This window comes from Pipra filicauda, unplaced genomic scaffold (genome assembly GCF_003945595.2).
Source record: "Pipra filicauda isolate LSUMZ 115617 unplaced genomic scaffold, ASM394559v2 scaffold318_size846807_pilon, whole genome shotgun sequence".
NCBI lineage: Eukaryota > Metazoa > Chordata > Aves > Passeriformes > Pipridae > Pipra > Pipra filicauda.
The window spans coordinates 65,041-90,978 of NW_024104441.1; the positions used below are offsets into that span (position 1 = coordinate 65,041).

A 25,938-nucleotide genomic window follows, 5' to 3' on the forward strand; every position below is an offset into this window, starting at 1 on the left:
AAAAAGAAGTATTTTCAGGGAATTACCTTCGTTTAGTTTTTGAAAATATAATTTTAAGTGCTTCAACTTGGAAGGATTTGTCACCTTCACCAACAACTTTTAATGCTGTGAAATACAGGCTGTGTAAAATAATGTTTTTAAAGCATAGAAAGGATTCTTTTTGAGTCTATGGTACCATTATTATTTAAATTTTATTTTGATGGTTAACTTTTTGTTAAGGAGAGTTTCATAGTATTGTCAGGTTTTCTTGAAGACTTCCTCTGTTTATGACCCTTAGGTTTGTGAGGACTTTCATATTTTGGTTGGGATGGTCCTTTTGCCTTTACATTGAGGCTGTCATTCCTTTAAAACATCATCTCTGTCACCTTCCTGCTCAGCAGACTGTGTGTACAGACCACACAAATGCTGCCAGGTCCCTTCTCGTCAGTGTGGGGTGCAGACAGAGTTTCCTGGTGTGTGCTTGCCACCTCTCCATAAACTTACCGTGGAATAATTTGGTCTGCCACGGATCGCTGCTACTCTGTAATTTGCTTCCACTTTCTAATATGGCATGTTTATGGAATTATTGTTATGTATGAACTCTTCAACCAATTTAAAATCAATAGGAATTAAACTTTCCAGTAAGGTTCTGTGATGCAAATTGGATGTCTTAAGAAAGTCCAAACAAACCCTTTTCTGACATCTCCAGCTCTGGAGTGTTTTGGACTGTCAAGAATGCAGTTGAATTGTCCAGGAGAAGGTATTTCTGGAGGCAAAGTCTTATCTGCCCTCTCTTTTTCTCTTATGAGATTTCTATTTCTTATCATAATACCTGAAATCCTTAGTGGTTCTGAAAGAAAAACACAAGATTTTCTTTTTTTTTTTTTGGTCTGCAAAACAAAGAAGTTTTGCATAATGTCTTGACTGCTGAAGCAGCAGCAAAGTTTTGAGGTTATTCCTTTTGCTTTTCCAAGTAATTTCTGCAGTCTTGGGTCAGTTGCTGAGAGTACTTGACTATGCATTTTGTAATTTCTCTGCTTGATGGTTTAATTTCTCTCAGTTGCTCTCTGTCATTGTTTGTAGTCCCTTAGGGTGTAGTTCACAGAGGAGTTTAACTAAAATTGATGTTTTCTTCATCAGATAAAATGACAGAATCCTGTGGATGGACATGATGAAAATTGTCTTAAAATGGCTGAAACCTAGTTTACTTTTTTTTTAAATTAAATTTACTTAGTTTCCAGCTGTTTCCAGATTTTATCAAAATCGATTTAACTTGCTTGTACCTCAGTTTTAAACATGACTTCCATAGCCTTCACTGGACAGCTTTATCACGCTGATTTTAGCTAAGTAGGTGTATTCATAGACATGTGTTGAGGTAGTGTCTAGTGCTTCCATGGAGTACTTTAGTGGGAATTGTTAATATGATTTCATATCTTGTGTGGATCAACTTGACTGATGCATAGGCCCGTGGATACCAAAAGGTGTTTGAAATCACCCATGTCCTAAAAGCAGCAGTCCCGCCTTTCCCCAGTTCTCGACTCCAGATCTTGTGCAGAGTGGTGAGCAGGATCAGGTCTCGCTGTGTTGTTGCTTTTTGACATTTTACAGTTTTGAAATGTTGTCATTCTTCTTCTAGGAGCATGTTGGTTCTTTGTCAAGGTTCTCTAGATTCCAGAGAGCAAAATGAACTCTGAACCAAATGCATGCATACATTCATTTCTTTTTCCATATGGTTACATACATATAAACCAGGGGACAGTCTTGAGAAAGCTCTAAGACAGATAAATCTCCAACCATCGCACTGTATTTGTCAATAATTTGGTTATCATGGCATGCATAGCTAGCAATGAATACCTGTGTTGCCTAATAATTTGATCCTTTCTGCTGTAGGCTGGGACTGAGTTCTCCCAGACCCCGTGGGATAGATGGATGGATGGATTGCTGTCTTCCTTTGTCAGCCCACTGAGAGATGATATATGGATCTAATGATAATAGTGAATACTCATGTCAATATTTCATTTTTTAAAACTGGCAGAGTTGTTTTCTTGCTGCTTAGAGAACGCAGCTTGTTTTCAGAGCAGAGCCACGCATTTGTATTGGTAGATTGAGGCACAGTTCAAGTACTTTTAGCAATCTGTATGTTTCAGAGTAAGTTGGAGCTAAATGATTTAAGGATTTCTCTGCTTCTGTGTAGGTGTCCTTATAGAACAACATGACTGTAATCAGGGGAATTTGATGCATTTTTTTGAGCTAGCTGGTTTACACACAAAAAACCTTGATGTGATTCTGTTTGCCCTAAAGGTGTTTGCCCTTCTGTGAGGATCTGCCCTTGACGTGAGGTTTGTGGGTGTGCTGGAACGAACAGGCAGTGCTTGATTGGACTCAGGTGGACTGTTTTTGTATTTGAGTGGCACTGGCTGATGAGAGAGGAGCTTTTAGCATGGTAATGGAAGCACTTATGTTTACATTAGATGTCCCGTAGATTTTGGTCATTCTGAAATTTCACGTGGAAAAGATGAATGAAGATCTAAAATGCTACACTTCTTACACTGTTCCACTTGCCAAGTGGTTTGCTGCTGGTGCAGATGACAGTGTAAGTATGAACTGGTCAAAACTCACTGCCTCTGTCCCACGTGAGGCTGGATGCCAAGGAAGGCTGCATGGCAGAGCTGCTATTACCAGTTTTCCACCAGCTTGGACTGGCCTGTGGCAGTATGAGATGCAGGAGAAAAACATGCTTTGAATTCGATGTGACCGGTAATGGTGCGAGAGCTTAAAGATGTGCAACTCGTTATACAAGGAGCTTATCCTATATAGGTGACTTATAGGTCCATTGCTGAGCATAGAGAAGGTGATGATGGTTATTGTTTGGACACTACCAATCCTGAGTTGTCAAAAGTCTTGAATCTGTGTCCAGTTTTGGGACTTCAATAACTGGAGGTGTGGGGAGAGGTAAAGGAAGCACTTTTCTGTCCTTTGATATCTGCGAACAAGAGATGTGTGAGAAGTGGTCACCATCAGTGCACCCAGGGGATTTCACTATTCTCCCTGCCCTGGCTCATATGTTGAAGTTGTGTATAATCAGAGAAGGCTTTTCTCAGTTTGTTTGGGATGTGTTTGTACCGGCGTTACATTCTTACCGTTCTCAGCCACGCATGAGACACTGGATGCAGGATAACAAAATACCTTAGGCCTTCTGTGGACAGACTCACAGAGGTGCACTGACCCTGCAGAGGAACAGGATGAATCTCTGTGCTCCCCGTTTGGTAACTGCTTTGCCCTTGGGTCTGTGGCTGTGGGAGGGTGCAGGGGGTTTGTTCTGTCCCCCTGAGGTTGTACAGCATCACCTGAGCCAGCACCAAATGGTGATGGAGTCTGAATTTAGGTAACACATGCTGTGGGGCTGTGCCCAGGGGTTTTTGTCTGGGGGTGAATCTTTCATGATTCAAAATCCTCACAAATCCTTTGTAGACTCTGTCACCAAGTCTTGGACACCTGTGCCAGGGGGTGACTATGTGACTGGGACACAAGTGAAAACAGTAACAACCACATCATGAAGGAGGAAGCTCTAGTGAGCTCTTTGACTCAGCATGCTTGATTGTCCCTGTTAGTACAGACTTTTATAATAATGAAGAGAGTTTCCAGCTGTAAATTTTCTGCATCTGCTTTATTTGTACATGGATGGCAGTGGTAGTGGAAGTGAGCCAATGCAGTGCTGCAGCTGTTGTGTCCTGAACAGAGTTCTGAAAATTAAAATGGCTTAAACCTAGTTTTAAAGTATCTTTAAATGCTGCATTTTCAAAACCAGCTAAGTATTATTTGCCTGTTAGGCCATCAAAATTCCTGTTTCCGTTTTATATAAGAAAGAATTGTGTCAGAAGGGAGACAGGTTTGTGCAGTGGTCTGAAGATCATCAGATTTAAATTAAAGACTTTGAATTTTAGTAAAACTTATTCTAGTGGCACCAGAGAGAAGTGGGTGTGATATTTTTTCTTTTCCTGCATGGCCGTATTTTTGTGGGGAGAGGTAGGAAGGTCCTTGGGGACTGTATATACAGAAAATTAGCCAGTTTGATGGGTGAACATTTTGATCTCAACTGCAGCATTTTATGGTATTGGGTGTTACCAGGCCAAATTTCATGAAGACCAGACTGTAATGTAGCCTGAAGGTGATGTGGTCTTGGACAACATTTAGGTTGGTCTCGGCAATTCATTTTGAATGTCACATTGTCGGAGTTGAAAGTACACATAAAATAGCAGCAACAAACAGTAAAATCCGAGCAGGGGTGATGGTTGAGCAAGTATTGCTGGGTCAACACAAATGTGACTGAACTGGAATTTGCCTTGTCTAACCTTTCAGTTTGGTATTTCATATTTCTCCAGTAATCTCCTTCCCAAAAATGGGAGTTATCAGACCATTTCAGTGCAACAGCCTTTGTACACTGTTGATGGAAAGAGGGTTTCCTATGAGAAGTGCCTGAAATCTTGTCCCAGTTGCTCCAGGACTGACCAGGTATCCAGAAGCTGCACCTGAAATCTTCCAGTTCTGCTGAGTCACGAGCAGGCGGGAGGCTGGAATTTGTCCTGATGAAATGTCGGGCTGCTGCCAGCTGGGTATAGTCATGGCAAAGGCAAAAGATCGATATGGGAAAAAACATCTAAACAAGTATTTAAAAATATTACGGGGGGGGAGAGCTTTCTATGTCTCTTAAAGGGAAGGGTGCTTCAGACATTGAGAAGCTTGTCCTATTTTTTTTAACCTTGTGCCAGAGTTTTATGTGACTAGATTGAAGCAGGGATTGATGTCTGTAGCTTTTAGCTGTATTTTAGCAGCAATTTGTCTCATTTCGTGTCAGTGTAGAAATCACAACTCTATCACAAGCATGAGAAAGGGTAAATAAGACACTTCCGAAAGGTCCTTTTATTTTTCTTTTAATATTTTTCCAGAAAACACACTCAAGAATGCTAGGCTGTCTTGTGTTGCAACTGCCTGTGAGCTTAGTCTTCCCTCTTTTTCATCTCCCACCTCCCTGTGAGACCATTGCTTTGGGGCATAACAGGGAATTGCCACAGACCACTTAGAAATCTTTACCTTCTACTTCTGTAATTTGCTGTATGCCTGTCATACTGTCAGAAAGATTTCTCATAGGGATGTATACTGAAGAAGGAAAGCATCTCCCTGTGCCAAGAGAAGTGGCCTGTCTTTTAAGACAGGAAAAGGCAATATAGCGTGTGGCATTTAAACTTTTTGACTCTAGTTCTTCCTTCATTTGCCCTTATAGTGAGTGTGTGTTTTGGTGTTTCTGGGGGGTTTTGTGTTTTAAACAATGGCTGGACTGTGGTGTCCAAAGGCAGTTCCCTGTGAGAAATTCACTACCCACAGGAAAACTTGGCTGGCGGCCTCTCTGTAGCCCAAGAGGGTTTGCTGGCAGAGCCCCCGAGATGCCGGGGAGCATGTGACAGCAGGAGCCGGGAAAGGCTGCGGAAAGTATTCCAAGCTGCCCTTAAAGTTTAACGTGCAGAGAGAGTGGTTAAGTCGTCACCGTTTCTCTTTGGTTTTGGAGTTACCTTTGCTGCCTGTGGAAACGCAGCCTTTCTCTGTATCGTGGGGGAGTTTCTTTCGAGCCGTGTAGAATAATAGCTCCTTTATGCTCGTGTGTGCTATTGGGGTTATTTACATAACGAGGAGCTGATCCCGTTTCACCTCCGGCCGCCATCCGACCCTTGGAGGGTGGCGTTCAGCGGCGATCTCGGTCGGTGCCGTAGCCGAGCGCCGCGCCCGGCGGGGACGGCGCAGCCCGGGCTCCCCCGGGGCCCCGCCGTGACTCGCTCCCGCTCCCAGCCAATGGTCCCGCCGTGTTCCCGGCCGGAGCGGCCCATGCGCGGCCGCCCAGACGTCTGACGTGGCTCTGCCGCGGGGAGGTGTCAGCCCGGGCTGAGCAAGGTCGGGCCCCGCGGTGTCGGGGCTCCCTGCACCGAGCCGTGGGTGCAGAGCCCAGGATAAGGGCCTCGCTGGGCGAGGGGAGCGTCGGTGGCGTGGGAGTAGCCACGCTGCAGGTCACACTCACCCGTGCCGCGGGCCCGGTGAATGCACATTGCAAACTGATCTGCGGTGAGACGGGTCAGCTCAGCCCACCCCGGCTCTGCCTCCTTGTCCTCCCAGACGGCGCTTTGCCTGCAGCTTGTTTAGGGAAGGAGTTAGGAAATGCTGATGGAGGGCTGTGGGTGATAGGTGACAGCTGCTGCTTATATGCAGAAGGAGCTAATAGATTGCTTATCTGATAATTAGTCCTAAGTTTACTTGGGGGAGGGGGGAACTATCATTATCAGCTTTAAGGCAGAGCAGCTCATTGTATGTCAGTCCAACACTGCAAAAAAACTCCCCCAAAACCCCACCAAAGTACTACCATCTACCTTTTCCCTGGCCCCACATATGAAAATGAAGTAAAACTGATGTGTCACGTCACTGATGGAAACATTTCTGCTTTTCTTTTGCTGTGAAAGCCTTCTTTAGGGGTACACAGGGACACCTCATGCTGTAACGGCGATGCAATGCTTTGTTTCTACCCTGGTAGGTTTCCCCATGTCCGTGACGTGTTGGCCGAGGCTCTGCGGCTCCTCTCCGCCCTCGGAGCGGCCAGTCGCTGCCCTCTGGACTCCGTGATCCCCGACGGGCGTCATGAGCATTGCAATCCCTCTGGGAGTCACCACACCAGATACGTCCTACTCCGACATGGCTGCAGGATCGGAGTGAGTGTTACCCCACAGAGAGGAGGAGAAAGGAGGAGGGGCGGGTGTCAGAGGGCTGATCTGGAGTGGGGCTGTAGGATCGGTGCTGGTGCTTTCTGCACCTGGGAGAAAGGGGCTGCTGGTCCACTGGCTGTATGAGGGCAGAATACAGAGACAGACTCTGGGTGTAAACAAATGAAGTGTTACGGAAATTGTTAAGTTTGACAGAGGAGATGGGGAAAAGGAGAATTCCAACAGTATGAGGCACTCAACTATGGGTTTTATATCAGCTTGACTAGTAAGTCTGTACTGAAGTGCAGGCAATTGTGCGTTTGCTCTACCCATGCTTGGCGTTGGCAAGGTACAAGCCAGCTCCTTTTCCAAAAGCTGTAATGTGAGAGATCAGCATGCTGAACCTCCCTCTCAGTAGAGCCTACTGGCTCAGACTTGTTACCAGTCTTATATGACTGATTTCCAGACACCTTTGGAGCTTGACCAGAGATGTGAGGCAGCATCAGCCTGCGTGGACACCTTCATTTTGTTTCTGCCCCTGAGCATGTTCCAAGAAGCACACTCAGTGAGCATCCCTCAGGGTCTCCACCACAGTATGCTGTGCAGGGCTCTCACTGCAGCCATACCTCTGAGGCCTGTTGGAGGAGACTTACCATTTCTTTTAAAAGACTCGTCAAGAACATTTCAAATTCAGGAAATACAGCATCGTGATATCTTCTTAAAATCCTTGTTAGAATGATGTCAGCCCGGATGAGTACTGTGTTTTTGTCGGGGGTGAGAGGGAGGGCTCAAGTTATTCCTGTGTTTTTCTTCTCCCCCCTGCTTTCTTGCATCCTTCTTTGAAATAAGAGCTGTAGTATCCCTTTACAAAAATTTACAAATGGCATTTTGGAGACAGATTTTCCCCATGTATTATTAAAACTACCTACTGTGCAAATACCTGCATGTCAGGTTGATCACTGTAGAACAGAAATTGCTCCAGACTATAAATTTTGAGCTGTAAGAGCAGTGGGCTAAGGTACGAATCACTGGTTTTCCCTTCCATCTTGCCCTGATTTGACTGTGCACAACGTTTGACTACACAGTCGCACTCTCTGCAAGACTGCTAATGCCCTTTTTTGTCTGTCTTGGCACTGGCCCCATTCTAGGTATTCTCCTTCGCGAGGCCTCATTCCATCCTAAAGCCCACATTTTTATATGTTCTTTTTAAACAAGGAATCAGAAGTCACTTATCTGCAGTGGGTACGTGATCCTTCACTTTTCAAGATCTGACATTCAGTATTGCTTGTCACCCTGCTTCTCCCACAGCAGCACTTTGAAGACTCAACATGCAGGAATTTTAAACTGTTTATGACAGGAGGAAGAGTGCTAAATAGTTTGGTCATGTACTTTGCTTTCAAAGCTGAGCATGGTAGAGAGAAGAGCCAGATATATCTGCGCATGTCCCTTGTAGCGTTTCAGTATCAAACAGACCGACTGTAAACCATCTGCAAAGCATTTTCTTTTTCCCTTGTAAGAAATTTGTAGGTCCAGTTTGAGGCTAAGCTAGAGTACTTTGAAAAAAGGCTTTTGAAGATTTCTGAATTGGTTTCTCTGTTTTCTAAAACTTGGGAATGCCAGCACTTTATTCTCCTGTCTTTGCATCGATGCACTGTTACTGCTGAAGTGTCCTTTGTGGGTCTGTTCAAAGCTAAGGCTATCCTTCACTTTGCCTTTGAAACTCTACTAGTTGGAAGAGTAAAGTCTGGAGTACCTGAGCTTCTTGTCTTTTACAAGGGATTGATTTCCAAGATGTGCATCATGAAGGCGATAGGATGGTAAAAGGAAAACTAGCTGGCCCTCCTTACAGGATGAGCTTTAGCGTCTTCCTCGGCCTCTGATATAGAGAGGAGGTGAAAATGGTGAAGAGTCTTGGTGTTCACCTGAGGGTGATACGGACACTGCAGAGTAGTTTTGCTGTGTTAGTCTGACTGCATAGTGGAAGTTGTGGAAGCTCCTTGGCACGCTGCTGCTGAGGAAGCGTTGGGGCCCCGGTGTTGTTGCCCCTGGACACCGTTGCACCAACAATCCTGAAGTTTTATTGCTAATGCTTGCGGCAGCATTGCTGGTATTCCAGGCTGACTGTGGTTAGGAATGTGGGTGACTTGGACAGAGGACTTATCTGCTCCTTAGACTGTTTAGGCTCTTTTCCTTCTAATATTGTTTCTGAAAATACGATTAAACCTAAATGGATTTAACACTACCAATCTGGAAGTCCTAGAGGACTGTTGCAAAGATCCAGCAAGGCTGGATTATGTGGCAAGCTTTACAAGGTGCCTTTTATTAAGAAGTATATCCTTTGAGAGGAATCACCACCTGTATCTCCTGCTTTTCACAGTTTAGCTGGCTGTAGCCACACTGAAAAACAACTGAATTTATCATGTCATGCTCCTAAATCCTGAGCTACAGAAGTGTCATTTGCATAGGTGTAAGGCCTTCTACTTTCTGCAGTTTTTTGTACAAGAACTTATTGCTCTTTTATGTTGCAAAGACAGGTCCACTGTACTCCAGAGTAAGCCAGAAGCTCAGAGGTTGGTGCCATTGGAGAACAGATGAGGTTTAGTGGCAGGGTGGGGCAAACTTCAGTGCAGCAGTGATTTCAAGAGCTAATAGGAAGTCCAAAGGGCACAGGGGTTAGTGTTCTTGGGTGGTGCCTAAACACTGCCCCACGCGTGATCGCCGGCCATTGTTTGAGTGCCGCCTGATCCACGCTGACCATGTAGAACCCACTGAGAATCCTGCAAAATCTCACCATAGCAGCAGAGTTCCGAGGTAAAGTTCTCCTTTTCTGTATATTTCTTTCCTCCTTGCTCAGCTCCGTGCTATAATTTTGACAAAGATTTCATCTGCAGACACGATCCAGTAATACTCTGCAGTATTCTGATACGGACCCTTCTTCTGCTCTGTGCAGAGGTTATCTGATTTGTATCTTCTGCTTGTAACAGCGTGCTTTCTTGCAGGTGTTCTGTCTGTAGCCTCATTATCTAATATCCCCTGCATTGAATTGCAGCTATCCCTTCTCTGAGTAGGGTTTCTGCAGCTTTCTGCTGAGGATATACCTTTCATTTTTAGCTGTTTTTTTTCACCACCCTGTGGTGGAAGAGTGCATTGTACCTCAGCAGCACATTTCCTGTTCTGCTCGTTGGAGGTTGCTGTATAGAAAGCACAGGGTGAATCTGATCTGTCTGTAGCCTATCCAGGGCATTGATTTGTTGCCTCTTTGTAACAGGAGTCTCCAACTCCTGGTAGTTGCTGTCAGGATAGATGCAGGTTTCATGCAGGCTTTATCACAGGACATTGGACTCAGCTAACAATTGGTATCTGAGGGAGAGAGAAACAAGTGCAGGTGCAGGAAAGCTGCTTAACTGCAGTTGAAATAAGCTGTTGCAGAGATAAAATGGCAGTACTGTTCAGTGGCTCTGAGATTAGGCTGGCTGAGTTCAGATGTGAATGTTGAACCAGACCCAATTTCCTCAACCATAAGGAAACTGAGCTTCTTACATGCTAATTATCTTTTTAACTTCCCAGATTGAGACCCAGTTTAATGAGTTATCTAGGGTGGCCCTTACTCAGTTCCTCCCCTCTGAAAGCAGGTTCATCCTGTACAACTTTTGCACACATGATGCTTGGTGAAGTGTGTAATAACACCTCGATTTCATGAAGTTTCTTCATTTTGAGCTCATGTGTTCAATAGAATAGAGCAGTGAAATACTGTCACTAAAAAAATGATATTGTATTGATGGGTTTTACTTCTGGCCCTTTCTGCAGCCCAGAGTCTGTGGAAGCTAGTCCAGCTGTCAGTGAGAAGAATGTGTACTCCAGCCACGGCTATGGGGCCACCCAGAAACACAGCTATCGCGGGCTGCCTTACGCAGTGAGTACTCTCTCTGCAGTGAATCAGCTCTTTACTGTCTACTTTTACTCTTTTTCCTTGTTCCATAGTTCTTTGCCTGTTAAGCCTTAGGAGTTTTGGCTTACTTATTAGGGAACAAACACCGAGTTACAGCTGAGTTCTGCCATACATTTTTCATTTGTGTGTTTATTGTTTGTGAAGTCCTGCATACTCTACAGCGAGCTTTATTAGCATTCTAGGTGATAGATTTTTAACTGAATGAAGTATATGAATGAAGTGTGACTATATATGAATATATAACATTTTCCTGATGGTAATTTTATGCCCCATTTGGTTTATTGTGCACTATTTATACTTATTTCAACTGCACAGATTTTCATAGTGGTAACTTATAACAATGAGAATCAATGAACAGTCAGGAAGAATGGGAGTATAACCTGAAGCTATGGGAAGAACAGGATGTCACAGAATCACTGAGGTTGGAAGGGGCCTCTGAGATCACATAATCCAGCCTCCCTGCTCAAGCTGACTCTGCTTGAGCAGGTTGCCCAGGACCATGTCCGGTTGGGTTTGGAATATCTCAACAGGCAGAAACTCTACAACATCTCAAGGCATCTGGTTCCGCTGTTTAAACACTGATGTAATCTCAGGTTATTAGCAGTACAACAGTTAATGTCGAAATAGCCTGGTTGTTTTCATAGGTTTTGAGTTTAATTCATTGGTGCTGAAGGAGACCATTCACATCTTTCAGAGCTATTGCTTTGCCTTCTTGGTAGATTGAGGAATTCAGGCTACTGTTTTACACCAGTTAAATATTAACCTGGGAACTGTGGATTTGGGACTTCAGCTTCTAGGCATCATATCTTCACGTTAAAAGTAGTACTGCAAATACTCGTTTTCAGGATCATAATTACGGAGCCCCTCCTCCTCCAACGCCGCCAGCCTCTCCTCCTGTCCAGACCATTATACCTCGTGCAGAACTGAATGGCCTGCACTCGCCTGATGAGGAGAACTCCGGGGACAGTGAGAGCTCCTCAGAAGGAGAATCAATTCCCACTTGGTGCCACTGCAGTGTCTCCCAAGATGGTTTCCTCCTCAAGTGTGAAAAGTGCAGGTAAGCTTTGGTGCAGTGCAGGTCTGGGCTGCTCCTTGTGTTGACTTCTCATACCGAACCGTGTCACCTTTGGGCTGTGGGACAGACTTCCTTTTGCTAACTGGAGAGTTCTTTCCAGTGCTTTACCCACTATTGACCCTGCTCCTTTGCGTTGTCAGCCTGACAAGTGTTGGTGGCACCAGGAGTGGAGATGAGGATGTTAAATCGATGTTCTTATCATCCTGGGCCCCACTGAGGGCACGCATCTTGTGACATCCTGTTGAATTTCAAGTGACTTTACTCCTACAAACCAGCTTCAATTGTGCATTCTCCTTTGGCAGAGGAATGAGCAGGGGGAAGGTGATCAGACTCCGCCGCCGGAAGCAGGACAACGTGTCAGGTGAGTTGGAGGGTGTGATTCTGATGATGGTGACTTTTGTTTTCTATCTATGAGACCTTTGTCTTTTGGATGCTGTAATCATCTAACTGTGATCACTGCCCGCTAATGTTCTTTGCCTCCCAATCGCTGGGATTTTCTCCTCTCCTTACCCTTCACCTCAGTTAGCACTTGGGAGAATCAGATTATCTTGTGAACAGAAAAGGAAAATTTTCATCGGTGTCATTCTGTGACATATCAGAAGTTTGGGAGACCCGTTCCCAGTTTGGGTGGGAAAACTGAGGTGATATAGTTCTCTCAGGGAAGAGTTATGCAGGGTCAGCCAGTCGTCTTGATGGAAATGGGCATAAGGGTCAGCTGCGCTCTCGGGGATGAGAAGCCGCTGCTAACAAAGCACTTCTGTCTCTAGGCGGGGACAGCAGTGCAACCGAGAGCTGGGATGAAGAACTCTCTCCCTCCACGGTGCTGTACACGGCCACTCAGCACACTCCCACAAGCATCACGCTGACCGTCAACCGCGTCCGCAGGACCAAACCCAAGAAGAGGAAGAGGAGTACAGAAAAAGCTCGCACTGCTCCAAAGGCCAAAAAGATCAAGGTATGTGGAGTGAGACAGAGTTGCTGCAGTTCCTACCAAATGCTGTGTGAAGTGTTGTTAGGAGCAGGCTGACAAGCTGGCAGTAGACAAGAAACTTTTGTCCTGTCAGGAATTGCTCTTTCTGGTGCAATAATGTGACGCCTTGTATTTGTGACCTGCTAGAGTATGTGGCTGTTGGTTTAAAAATTGCCTTACTGGAACTCCACCCTTATTTCCTAATGCTGTCCATTCATGCTCAGAGCTTGGACTCAATTACATATTTTCCCTTCTGTATTAGGATTTGGGAAAACAGCCTTTGGAGTCTGTTTATGGCAGAGGGTCAGTTTGTGAATGGAATGAAAAATGAAGAGAGCATGGTATTTCTTAGCAGGCTTTGTTGAGGAATTTGGGCTGCAGAGCTTCTTGGCACTGTTTTTCGGGGACAGAGATAGTGCTTGTGTGGAAAACTATGTAGGTAGTGATGAACATTTGTTGAGGGATGACTTTACTGTCTTGTTTGTGAGTGTTTGGAGACTGAAATAATTTTGAATTGCTTATATTGGAATGCAAGTGTGTGAGCAGCTGGTTCTTTCCCGTCATCTGCTAGCTTTACCATAATTTTCTACAGTTTAGGTTTCTCTTGAAGTTCTTCTGGTAGGCACTGATTAAATAAAAGGCTGGGGGCAGGAGCCCATGTGAGGTTTTGAGGGTTTTTTTTTGTTGCAAACCAGCTTGATTCTGTTTCTGGACCTTTCTCATATCAAAACAAGTGGGTTTAGTCCAGACAGTTTTGCTTTTGATCTTGACATTTTACTAAGTGTGAGGCAGGCTTTTTTACTTCAGAAATCCTGGCCATGAAACTTTTCAGCAGTTTCCACCGGATTTGCATTGCAGAGTCTTTTCGTTCAAGTCTATTGCTTCTCGTGTAGGTTTTCCTGCAGTTCTTGCTGTCTTTTATTAAGGGCTGGAGTAAGATTTAGTGTTACTCTGTTGGAGTAAGATTGAGTGTGGTTCTGGGATGCTAATTCTGAGGAAATATACAATACTGTGTTTTTTCTCTTTCTCTCCTTGTTTTGGGGGATAGGCCTTTCGAGAGGGCTCACGGAAGTCTCTGAGGATGAAGGTGAGTAAAACTGACAACCCTCTGTGATGGTGGTTGGGGAGGGTTTCCCTATATATTGTGCCTCTCTTGGTTTGCTTGGGGAATTTCTGATTGTGGGACCAACCTTGGAATAAACTCAAGCTTTACCATGCACCACAACCAGGTCTATAAAAGGGTATCACAGCAGTTGCCCCTTGAACCTTTCTTTTGCTTCTGATAGCTTTCAGTAAGATAATGTTACCCAGTTCTGAAAGATGGTTGATTCATGGCATTGGGAGTGAGATGTTTGATGTAAGGGATGTAGAACTGGTTGTGGCTGCTCTTCTGTGAGGGCAGTTATTGTTTGATTGCATCAATGATATTTCAGGCTTGGACATCAAAGGAGTTCACAAGTTTAATGTTGGGAGTCCCTCACCTTGTTTCTCTCCACATTCTCTTACAAGGGGTGGATGGGACAATATCTTTATCTCTGACTTCCTGCAGTAGTGGCAGGTGTGGCTATCGAATAGGAAGGTTATTTGACAAAAAAAAGTTACTTGCACTTTGAGCTAAATGTGTTCCCAGAAACACAAGTGGTGCCTTGAAGTTTGCTCAGTTCCACCTGACCCCAGTTCTGTAGCTGGTAGTGGCTTCTAGCAGTGGCTCAGAAGAAAGAGTACAGTCCTGTGGTGTCTGTATGCACCATCTCAATAGTATGCAAGTGCCTTGAGAGGGTAAAAATGCATGAGAACGCTTAATGTTTTTATATATGTGATGAAAATAATGATTGCTCTTCGGTTGTCCTTGTCACTAAGATCTTGCCTCAGTCCCTTATGAAACCAGTTGAATTATTGACCTCTGGAATATTTGTTGAATTTCTTCAACTATTGTGGAGTAAAGAATGAAGCTTAAATATTATTTTTATCAGCTTCTGTTTTCCCCTCCCTTACAAGACAGTGTAAACGGATTACCTGATTTTGCCCTCTCTTCTTTACTCTGCTTAGGACTTGCAGTTTTAACCCTCTGGGTATTAGCCTGTGCTCTACATTCAGTTTCTTGAAACTGACCGTTTAGCTCCAAGGTTCGGAACTATTTCTGGATCAGTCACTGTGAAGATTGAGATGCAGTCAGCATCATCTAGCATTATGTTGGGCATGAGTGGGTCGACTGTAGGACAAGCCTACATGAGATTTATTTGCCTTTGTGTGTTCTGTTCCTTTGCTTTTTTAATCCACTTAATTATTTTTCTAAAGTGACTTAATTTTTTTTTTCCTGGCCATGTACTAGCCTAATTTTATTTTATATAGCAGTGCAGAGTACTAGCTCTCAAGAGGGCTTAGTCCTGCACAGAATTCTCCACAAATTCCTAAGTGGAACTGTTGTACAGTGTTCTGGAGGGTGCAGGTGCTGAAAAGTGTGTCCTCATCGCCAGCACTTAGATAGCTTGGAACAGATTCGCCATTTTTTTGTAGCATATTCATGTGCTTGGAGCACTGGGGATGGGTTTTCCTGCTGTGTACTAGCCATTCATTCTTTGCTGTTTGGTGCAGAATTCCCCTTCTGAAGCACATGCCTTGGATGAAAACACAGCTGAAGGGTGGGAGAATCGAATACGCCTCTGGACAGACCAGTACGAGGAAGCCTTCACGAACCAGTACAGTGCTGATGTGCAGAACTTGCTGGAGCGTCACCTCAACTCTAATAAAGAATATGTGGGCAAAACTGCTATGCTGGACACAATCAACAAAACAGAGCTGGCCTGCAATAACACTGTCATCGGGTCCCAGATGCAGGTAAGAACCAGCGTGACAGAGGGGTGGGGTAGGTCAGTGCTCTGGTTTGTAAGGCATGGGCATGGTGAGCAATGTCCCAGCTGGTCTGTCATTTCAGACCAGTAGGCATAGGTTTGATACACAGTGATTCAGAAGAGATGCCAGTGCTAAGATTCAGAAGTACTTGCATTTGACCAATGTTGCTAACTTGGGGATATTTTGTACAGTTTTCTGATACGGTTCACAGTTATTTTACTGTAAATACTTTTGGTCACTGAATGACTTGAGGCAGAACCAGATCTATCACTTACTGGAGATAGAAAATTTCCTGCTTTCCACCTGAGTTTTCCAGTCCCCTTTATTTATTTTTTTTTTTGGCTCATATTGTGGGGAAGGCCATTTGAAAGAACCTTTCAACATTATTTCAGTATTTTGGATTATTATTTGGATTTTGATAACTGTCAAATACTGCACAACTACAACTGATTTTAGTGAGCTGTTTCTTCCTAGCTTTTCCATGTTGCCATCTTTATGGAGTTCATGTAAACAAGGAGAAACAGGAAAGTAATATGTTTGTGTGGTGTATGTCCTCCCCACTACTACTCTTATCTGTTGTTTCGTCTGGTCTGTGCTTTATTGAACAGAGCACAGCATTCCCACCCAGTTCAGGCTTTGTGGGGCTTCCTTCCAGGAGAATGGAGATAGGTGCAGCTGAAAGGATGGGCTCCAAAACACGAGTGGGGCACCTCTTCTGTAGAAGGGGAGCAAAGTCAGGAACCTGAATATCAGGTATATGTTAGTGCTTGAATCATTCATTGTTTATATCAAGTGACTCACCACTCAGTGAAGTTCATGTGCTCCCTCCCACCTTTTCCTCTGCTTTCAGGCAGGTGAAGCACTTCCAGGCAGAGCACAGATATTGCCAGTAAGGGAGAGTGCAGAAAGAGGACTTTGGACTCAACTTTCTTCGACTCTTACCTCTAGTTCTGCAATGAGTAATACTTCTAAGGGGGTTGGGGAGAAACACTTCTTGTTGGCTGTTTGAGTAGCCTTCCTAAAGGGAGCAGTTCAGGAAATATAGAGAAGAAAAAGTTCTGCTTCTCTAGAAATCTCAGTATTTTTTGAGACTAAATGTATCCTCTTCTACGTCCCTCACATGGGTTTTAGGGAAAGTCCCGAAATAAGTAATAAAACACGCTGTTTCTTCTTATCACCTTCATAGAGTACAGCGGGACAGAAGATTATAAAAGATATCATACATAAATGTGCTTGTTCTTGTCATGGTCTTGTGGCCTCTCCCTTCCCAGTACAGACCTAGGTTTTCCCATAGGGAAAAATGGCCAGCATTCCAAATGAGAAGACTCCAAATGTGATATATCCCAAAGAAAAAAAAGGGTAGAAAGTCACAAAACTTAATAGTGATCTGGAGTTACCCTAAACAAGCTGTTGGTAGGTCCCTGTAATTGTGTGTGCAGAGAAGGTGTAAAGGAACTTACTGGCTTTGTAGCTCTTCTTGGATACTGAGGAGAGACCTGGTGGCTGTCCTGGGCTGCTGCTTCTCAGCTCTTATGTCCCGTTTTCTCTGCTCAGCAGGTGACTGTGGAGTGTTGTGAGGAAGGGGCAGCCTGCACAGGTGTGGAGTGTGTGCTCATTTTTTCCTTTTTTTAGACAAAGTGAGGAGGTTTTTTGGTTTGCATCCGTTGTCTTTTAACTAGATATTACTATTGAATGTAAAAATAGCTTTTCTGCGAGATAACAGGTAATAGGTACTTTTAACTAGAAGAAAATCAGGAGGCTGTGTCAATATGCAGTTGGCAGCTGTGTGTAGATGGGTATCATCACTACTCTCTTTGGCCAGGAAGACTGTGGAGAAAGGAATAAAAATAATGTTTTATATACCATGCATACTCTGACAGTTGAGAGGGGTGTTTGGCTTGGGTCAACAGTGATGCAAGTGTATACTTTAAAAAAAAAAAAATATCTGGACAAAGAGAAGAAGTGTGACCTAAAAGCTTCCTAAAGCCAGGAGGAGTAAGGAAGCATGGATTAAGAGTTATACATGCAGAATATGAGATTTTGGTCATTGGAATGTTTTGGATAAGACAAGAGGAAATGGCCTCAAGTTTCACCAGGGGAGGTTTACACTGGATATTAGGAAAAATCTTTTCACTAGAAGGGTTATCAAACACTGGCACAGGCTGCCCAGGGAAGTGGTGGAGTCACCATCCCTGGAGGCATTTAAAAGACTTGTGGTTGTGGCACTGAAGGATATAGGTTGGTGATGGACTGGACAGTGCTGGGTTAACAGTTGTACTCAGTGATCTTAGAGGGCTTTTCTAACCTAAATGATTTGGTGATTATATGGTAAGCCAATTCTCAACTGTCCTAATGATGCAAAGGGAGACTTTTGAAAATATAAAGCTGTTTAGCGTCATGAATAAAATCATCTTAGTCCTGGCTACTGCCAGTTGCTTGACAGACTGAAAGCTGTGAATCACTTTTCTGCCTGTTGTTGCCAAACCAAACCCAGGGTTAGTATTTGCCCTTTGTTGCCTCTGATAATTGCTGACTTGAGCTCAAACCCCTGATTGATTTCACATTCTGAAGTGAAGAGTGAAAGGGCCTTTATAAAATAAAGCCACTGAGTATTATGCAGATGTTGCTCTGCAAACATATCAGAACGGTTTTGGCTGATTAGCAGTCAGCAATCCCTAGCCTATGACATGAATAAAATCATTTGTTCTTTTCACACATGAAAGCATGGCAGCTAATCCTCTTCATATTTCTAAATTCAGAGAATGAAAACAAGCTGAGCTAGGGTCTTATCAGAAAAGCTGTGAGATCATTCCTGTTTTGCCAAACCCAGATAAATAAGTTTTGCAGATGCAGAGCTTCTCTTTCCTTCATGGACTTTCTCCTCCTCCCACCACCCCACCTTAGCCCACCCATGTTCCTCAAGCTGTTTTCCAGCATGAGGAGAACAGTAATGCAGGCAGTCATGGGGCAGAGGTGAGAGTGGAGGACATGAAGGTGCATCTCTGAAAGATATGATCTTATTGGTACTCACAGTATTGATAGAGTAGTAAAACAGTTCAGGTTGGAAGGAGCAACTGAAGGTCATCTGGTCCAACCCTCCTGTGTAGGGCCAAGATGAGAAAATGTAACAGCAAATGAGTGGTAATATAAAAACAAAATTATTCAACTGGAGACAAACTTGTCTCAACCCTAATTCATCTAATAACTTCAGATCTTCTTATCTCCTTAACTCCTTATCTTCTATCATGCAGTAAGAAATCTAGTCCCATTTATTTATTCTTTGTTACCACAGTTGTATAGTACAAAAAGTACCTAATGTTTTACCCATTCGAGCAGACTGCTCAGTAGCTGTTTCTAGCCAGAGTTCTATCAGGAAAAGTTGGGAACTTGCCTGTAATAAAATCTTGTGTTTTACTTCTAATTTAGATGCATGACTGTCATTATTACTGAAGTAAGAACACTCATGCCTCAGTTCACTGTGGAAAAGTATCAAAAGTGGGTCGTTCTGAGCAGTGAATAGAATGCTTAGGAAGGAACAGGCACAGCACTTGTAGCAAAGCAGCCAATCACCTTCATGTAATTTTTACTTGCTGAGAACTTTGATCTGTTAAGTAAGAGAAGTACTTTGTTTTTATGAAGTCTTTCCTATGCCCTAGTGCTTATAATATCCCTTCCATTATTCCATAAAATGTGTCATGTTTGGATGTCTGTACTTAAAGAATGTTGTGGGTTTATACTGTCAAGATACATTGTTGCGAAAATCCATTGTAATAGATCTGTAGAGTTTAACATGAAGATGTTTCAACAAACTGTCACTACTTTGTTAAAAATTTGTTTCATGTTAAAAAAAAAAAATTAAAATCAACAGCACTAGTTGAGCAGACAGATGTAGAGAAGTTTCTGGATGGAGATGGAAATTGCTATCTTAATTCTTTGACCAGTTAGCTAGAATTTACATCCTCTGCAAAAGGAAAAGCTTGCATTCTTTTCTTCTAAATGTGTGACAACCCACAATTTAGGGAAGATTTGAATTATTCTGGCTGTGAGAGTGGCCGTAATTGCAGAGCAGTTCCCTGTTAGCAGCAAGTGACAGGTCTGGTTATGCCTCCTGCTGCAAGACTGAAATACTCGGTCTGATAGATTTGTCAGACTTGGTGTTGAAGCAAAGGAATAAATACTGTTGGCTTTTGATAAATATTATCAAGGTCATTGGTCATTACTAAAATGTTATAGAATAAACAATATATTCACTGGCGAAGTTTCTCTGTGTTGCTATCAGAGTAATTTTTCTTTTCATGTGGGTAAAATATTCATGAGTTAGAGACATTTGGTTTAAATTCTCATATTTTGCTCTGGTTTTTGTTACAGCTGCAGCTGGGAAGGGTGACTCGAGTTCAGAAGCACCGGAAGATCCTGAGGGCAGCAAGAGACTTGGCACTAGATACCCTTATAATTGAGTATCGAGGGAAGGTTATGTTACGACAGCAATTCGAGGTCAATGGGCATTTCTTCAAAAAGTAAGAGTACTATGAAGTGATTAATGTGAGAGCATCGTGGCACAGAGAGACTGGTGTCTCTATGGGATAATGTTCACTTGCAGGGCCTTGTCAGCTGTGCCATCCATAGAAATGTGAAATCAAATATACCACCTCAGCTTGATGCTCAGCTTATGGACCAAACCCTCTGAAATAGATCTCTTAAATTGATGGAAGTGCATAAGCACCCAGAGCAATAGCGCTGATGCAAGTGCTGCTTCCAGTTAAGTGGGGGATACCTGTTATAAGTGCCATGGGAATTGGGTATTTTGGGATTGAGGTGTTCTGTTGTTTCTCCAGGCCATATCCCTTCGTGCTGTTCTACTCCAAGTTCAATGGCGTTGAAATGTGTGTTGATGCCCGCACCTTTGGCAATGATGCCAGGTTCATCAGGCGTTCCTGCACCCCGAATGCAGAGGTAAATTCTGTCTTCACCGTCACTGTAACTGCAAATACATGTTTTACATAAGCTTAGTGCTTTCTCTAACTTAAAATGCAGTATATGGGGTAAATTCTCTGTGTCTCTTGCTCGTTTGATGGTTTATACTTGGAATATGAGAAAGTTTGGGAACATGAGAGGGGGTTTTGGAAGAGAAATGTTTCTTTTATGTCTTTGCTTTGGCTTCAGAATGATACTTAGGGTAAGCAGGTGGGAGTAGGTGTAAGTGGAAAAGCACAGGATGAGACAAGCAGTGAAGCAGGCTTTTCCCAACAGAGAATTTGGAATAGTTGTTCATGGAGCAGATAAGAGCTGCTTTGCAGGAGGAGGCTTTCCTCTTGGAAGTAGGAAATGCAAGGTGTGGAGATGTTAGTTTCTCTTTACTTTGTTTAACAAGGTTCGACATGTGATTGCCGATGGGATGATCCACCTATGTATCTATGCTGTTGCCACCATTGCCAAGGACACAGAGGTTACCATCGCCTTTGACTATGAGTACAACATCTGGTGAGTCCTTCACCTCGCCCGGGAGCTCTCCACTGCCCTCCTGGACTGGACATCTTCCTCCAGCCCTTTCCTCGCATTCTACATTTTGCTCCGTTTTCTACTGAATTGCATTTCCCGGCTATTCTGTCCAGTTCTGCTGGCATATTCTACAATAGAGGCCATAAGGTAGCCTGCTGTCCTTGCTTTGGCACGTGGTGAGATGTTTAGTAGGAGATGCATTGAATGTCTCTGTACAAGGGTTGAGAAATGAAGAGTGACACGAATTATGTTTGTGTTTTGGAGCAGCAATTATAAAGTGGACTGTGCGTGTCACAAGGGGAACCGGAATTGCCCTGTGCAGAAACGTAGCCCAAATGCTGCAGAACACCTACCTCCACCTGTTTTAGGCACACTAATTGGGGCAGAAACACGCCGGCGAAAAGCCCGTCGAAAGGAGCTAGAGATGGAACAGCAGAGCATTGCATCGGATGAGAACAGCAGTCAGCAAACGGAGGAAGTTCCTGAGGGACCTGCAGCAGTCAGTGACAATGAGGTAAAACCTTTGGCCCCCTTGTTATGTATATTGTTACCATTCAGTGCTGTGGAATCTGATCCCATAGCGCTGGAATCTGAAGAACAGAAACTGCAGGAAGCCTTTTTTTAAGTCATTAGCACCTTAAATTGCGCAGAAAGTTCATGACTTTAAAATGGTACTGGATGTTGTTGATATACTAAGACTGGGCTTCTCTTTCAGGTGCCAGAGAAGGAGGAGAAACAAGAAGGGGAGAAAGAGGAGCCTGCAGATGAACAGGGAGCCTTGGTCCATGGCCGACGGGCAAGTACTTCTCTCTGTCTGGGTATCATCCCCCTTAGGACTTGCTTCATGCAGTGACCAACAGATCCAGTTCATTATTTCACTTGTTTCAGCATGAATCCTAACTATTAGTGGTCTTCAGTAAGTCAATTAACAACAGCGAAAAAAAAAGTGGTAAGAAACCACCCAGGTTGACTCTACATCATAGCATTTCTTTTAGGGTGCTGCAGATTAGGAGATATAGAGCAGATTTGTTTCCTGATTGAAAGGTTTAACTGCTACTTTCAGGGCTGTTCTGTAGTCTAAGACATACCATTAGCAACACTATCAGCACCAGATTTAAAAAAGGTAATTGTACCTTCTGCCCTTCCTTATTGCCAATACAAGAATTTATGGCATGATATAGAATCATAGCGTAATTTGAGTTAGGACTTTCAAAGGTCATCTAGTCCTATCCCTCAGCAATGGGCAGGGACATTTTCAACTAGGTCATATCATGAACCAGAACCTGATTTTTGTTAAAACTTAACCCGTTTTGCTCAGTTAGATTTGTTAACATGTATCTGTTCCCTGTATGGGTTTATAAACACATTGCCATGTGGCAAAAAGGTGGGAACAAGTGACAAATGTTATTAGAGGGGTAGACCACCAACAGGGCTATTGACACTTACTAGGAAATATCTTTGTGCTCCCAAGGTGTTGTTGTCTTAAACAGTCATCTTGATCAAAATATTTCTTGGTGCTCTGGGATCTTTGATAACACAGTCCTTTTTCAGCTTTCATCTGTACTGAGTAGAGTGGTGGGTTTTTTCCTTGTGCTTCTTATGGCTCCAGGGATTGCCGCCTGGATTAGAATGTTTTATGCTTGTGAATGGAGCCGTTCTGGTACTACTTAATCCATTAATTTAAATAAATAAGCAAAAAATCCAAACACACAAATAAACCAACCAACCAACCCAAAAACCCAAGGAAGAAAAACTGAAAAATTACTCCCATCCTTTTACCAGCCAACAAATATATTGGAACTAGCAGTTCCCTGTGTTTCTTTGCTCACCAATGCCACCACCTGTCTTCATCTAATCAGAGATATGGGTCTTCTAAGTATAATTTTCCTGAGATTGCTTTAAATGTTAAAATAGTGCAGCAACTTGCAGAGCCTAGGGCCATCCAGAGATCCTTGGATTATCTCATGGATTTTTTTAGAACAGATGAGATAAAGCAGTCAATTTCCATTGAAATTTGAATGAGAGCAGTCATCCATCAGACTGGCCTTTAGCTTGGAGGAAAGATCTCATTTTAATGCAGGGAAGCTGATCTCTTTCTGGGACAGAATAGTTCAATAAGTCTAAGTGAAGTGTTAGTTTCCCATGAGCCTGTAAGCCCTGTTCCTGTAGGTTGCACCAGTTAATCTGCTTTAATGCGATTCAGTTTTCTATACTTGGCACCAGGTAAATACCCATATCTATAGTTTCCCCTGTCTCTCTTTGTGTGTGTGTTTATTGAATATTCTCGAACAGAAAGCTGTAAAAGGCCAGGCTGCTGTGACTGAGTACTGCTGTGTGCTTGAAGATACTTTCTCCTTCATGAAAAATCTCAGGAGACACTTGACCCCACTTCTTAAAATCCACTTGATTCATCCTGTTTCTTGCCAGTCACTGCAACATTATTGTAGTGGGCTTTTTACATGCATAATTACCAATTATTTCTGACACAGCTAGATGATAAGATTTCCTGTCCTTTCTGTTTTCCTAACAAATGTGTCTGGTTTGCCTCTCTATTCTCTCATGTTCTGTTTTTCTTATCCACTATGTAAGCTGCTTAGACCAAAGCTTTTATTTTTGAGCTAGGTCATCTCCTGACATCAGGAAAGGAATGAATCTGGATCACTTTAGTCAGTTTGTGTGGTGTATTATACTTGCTGCAAATTACTGAATCACTTCTGTTGCCTCTGGCTTCTCTTTGCTTCTAACGTTTGGTCATTAGCAAGTATCTCTGTTTGTTTCCAAGTTGCGGTTTTTAATTCTTCAAAATTACGCGTTTCCTCGTGGCTGTTTTATAAATATAACTCAGTAGTATCTAAGTGGTCCTATTTAAGAACAAAGTCGAGTTCTTCTAGTTACTCTATGAACACATGATTATGTTGTTGTTATTCTGGGAAATTTGCCATGGTGAAAAATGCAAATAACTGAAAAGAACTGCTTCTCTCTGTCCCCTGTCTGGCTTTTGTCATTGCTGTTTGGCAGTTGTTCTCCATCCTCTGCTGCTTCCCATATCTGTTTGTGCCTTCTCTTCCTTTTGTGCATAATTCACCATGCTGACTTCAATTTACTCTTGTGTTCTAGTCACGGGAAGACAGGAAGGTAGAAGCCATCATGCACATGTTTGAGAACTTGGAAAAGAGAAAGAGGAGACGAGAGCAACCTTCAGACCGTAACAGCACTGACGCTGAAATCAGCGTCAATTCTGAAGTTCCTGAGCCAGAGGAAATAAAAACAGAGACTCCTGAAACTGAAGATGGAAGTTCAGCACCAAGTGCTCCTCCCACAAACGTTCCTAACAGTAACAGCAGTACTGGAGTTAACACACGACGGTCTTCACAAGTAGCGGTAAGATGAAGATAGGACTGTTTGATACCTTCTACCAAGCTCAGAGCATATCTGGTCATAAGATGGTTCAGGTTGGGAGGAGCTTTGTGGGCTCTCTAGTCTATTCTGAGTCAGGTAGGGTCAGCTCTGAGATCAAACCTGGCTGGCCAAGGTTTTACCCAGTCTCGAAAACCTCCAGGGATGGAGATTCACAGGCCCTCTGGAAAACTTCTTCAAATTCGTAACTGTTCTTATAGTGAAAAAATTTTGCCATGTATCCAGTCTGAGCCTCTCATTTCAGTGTATGTACATTGATGCACCACTGCATCTTCTTGGTGACTTCAGGCTTTGGTTGTAGAAAGACTGCTGTTACATCCCCTTCTGTCCTCTCTGGGCTGAACAAGCCCAGCTCCTTCACTGGGTGGGCCCCTTCTGTGCTGGCGTGAGCTTAAGTTGGATGCATAACTGCAGTGATGGAGTTCTTTACCCAATCTACTTTGGATGCATGTGTTCCCATTTTATGGCAGGGCCCAGACACTTGCCTGGAATGCTCCATGTCAGCTCAGGTCAGGAGTAAGAGCAGTTACCTTGAGACAAGCGGCAAGTTTCATATTGCTGCTTTCTTCCTAAAGACCCGTGTTCTGGTTGATCCTTTTAAGAACGCAGAAGACAAAACGATAATTTGCCAGTGTTGAAGGGTCCCCAAGGCCATCTTATGAACCAACACAGAGTCCAACAAGATTTTGAGAGTCAGGTAGTGTCAATCTCAATTCTTGATCCTGTATGCAGAGAAAAGGAATACCCTTAGAGGTGCTTGGACTAATGACAGTTTATATTGTAGGAAGCTGTCCCTGAGAAACCAGTGACTAAGCCAGCTCCAGCAAAACCCTCCAGGCCCCGACCAAAAAGTCGTTTCTCTCGATACCGGACCAGTTCAGCACAAAGACTGAGAAGGCAGAAACAAGCCAGTTCCCAGCAAGCTGAACTCGTGCAGGCTGTCCCAGAGGAAGGAAGCACTGCCAGCTTGGTAACCACAACAGATGTCAGCAATGTGGAAGGGCCAGGAGAAGGCAGACAGTTGACGGGATCTGACCCAGCTGCTGTCCTGGCTGCGGGATCTCAGTCTAATCGAGCTGCAGTAAAGTACCCCAAAACTAAAAAGGTAAATATGATCAAGTGCTCAAAGGTGGGATGGCAGGCTGGGGGGTATCCATTTAGGACAGAGCAAAGAGGTTGGCTTTCAACCTAGAATTGAAGACCAAGAGGGAGTGTGGCTGCAACTGTAGTGTACAAGCTAGGATAAACTTGTAAGGGCAAGGAGGAAAAATTGGAGAAGATAGCAGGCAGCTGCCACATACTGGGCATAAATTAGGTGTTACAGGTTTGTGTTAGAAACTAGTTTTGAACAAGGTGATCAAGTTCTCCGAGAACCTTTTAATAAGACGAATGGAGCATAAAATCAAGCTACTTTTGTAACACTGGATTACTTGTTGTGCCTGCCACAAGTGAAAAT

General features: G+C 43.5%; 1 protein-coding gene across 1 annotated transcript in view; it reads left to right on the forward strand.

Annotated features, from left to right (window-relative positions):
- Positions 1–25,938, forward strand: part of SETD5 (SET domain containing 5) — a 65,188-nt gene that overhangs the window by 19,095 nt on the left and 20,155 nt on the right. Inside the window, exons 2-15 of the mRNA XM_027713872.2 lie at positions 6,554–6,728; positions 10,527–10,632; positions 11,514–11,725; positions 12,046–12,104; positions 12,511–12,698; positions 13,762–13,800; positions 15,309–15,551; positions 19,935–20,083; positions 20,402–20,519; positions 20,938–21,047; positions 21,333–21,579; positions 21,781–21,861; positions 24,183–24,446; positions 25,267–25,587. Coding sequence (XP_027569673.1) covers positions 6,658–6,728; positions 10,527–10,632; positions 11,514–11,725; positions 12,046–12,104; positions 12,511–12,698; positions 13,762–13,800; positions 15,309–15,551; positions 19,935–20,083; positions 20,402–20,519; positions 20,938–21,047; positions 21,333–21,579; positions 21,781–21,861; positions 24,183–24,446; positions 25,267–25,587 — 2,208 coding nt within the window. The 5' untranslated portion in view covers positions 6,554–6,657. The remainder of the gene's footprint in view (positions 1–6,553; positions 6,729–10,526; positions 10,633–11,513; positions 11,726–12,045; positions 12,105–12,510; positions 12,699–13,761; positions 13,801–15,308; positions 15,552–19,934; positions 20,084–20,401; positions 20,520–20,937; positions 21,048–21,332; positions 21,580–21,780; positions 21,862–24,182; positions 24,447–25,266; positions 25,588–25,938) is intronic.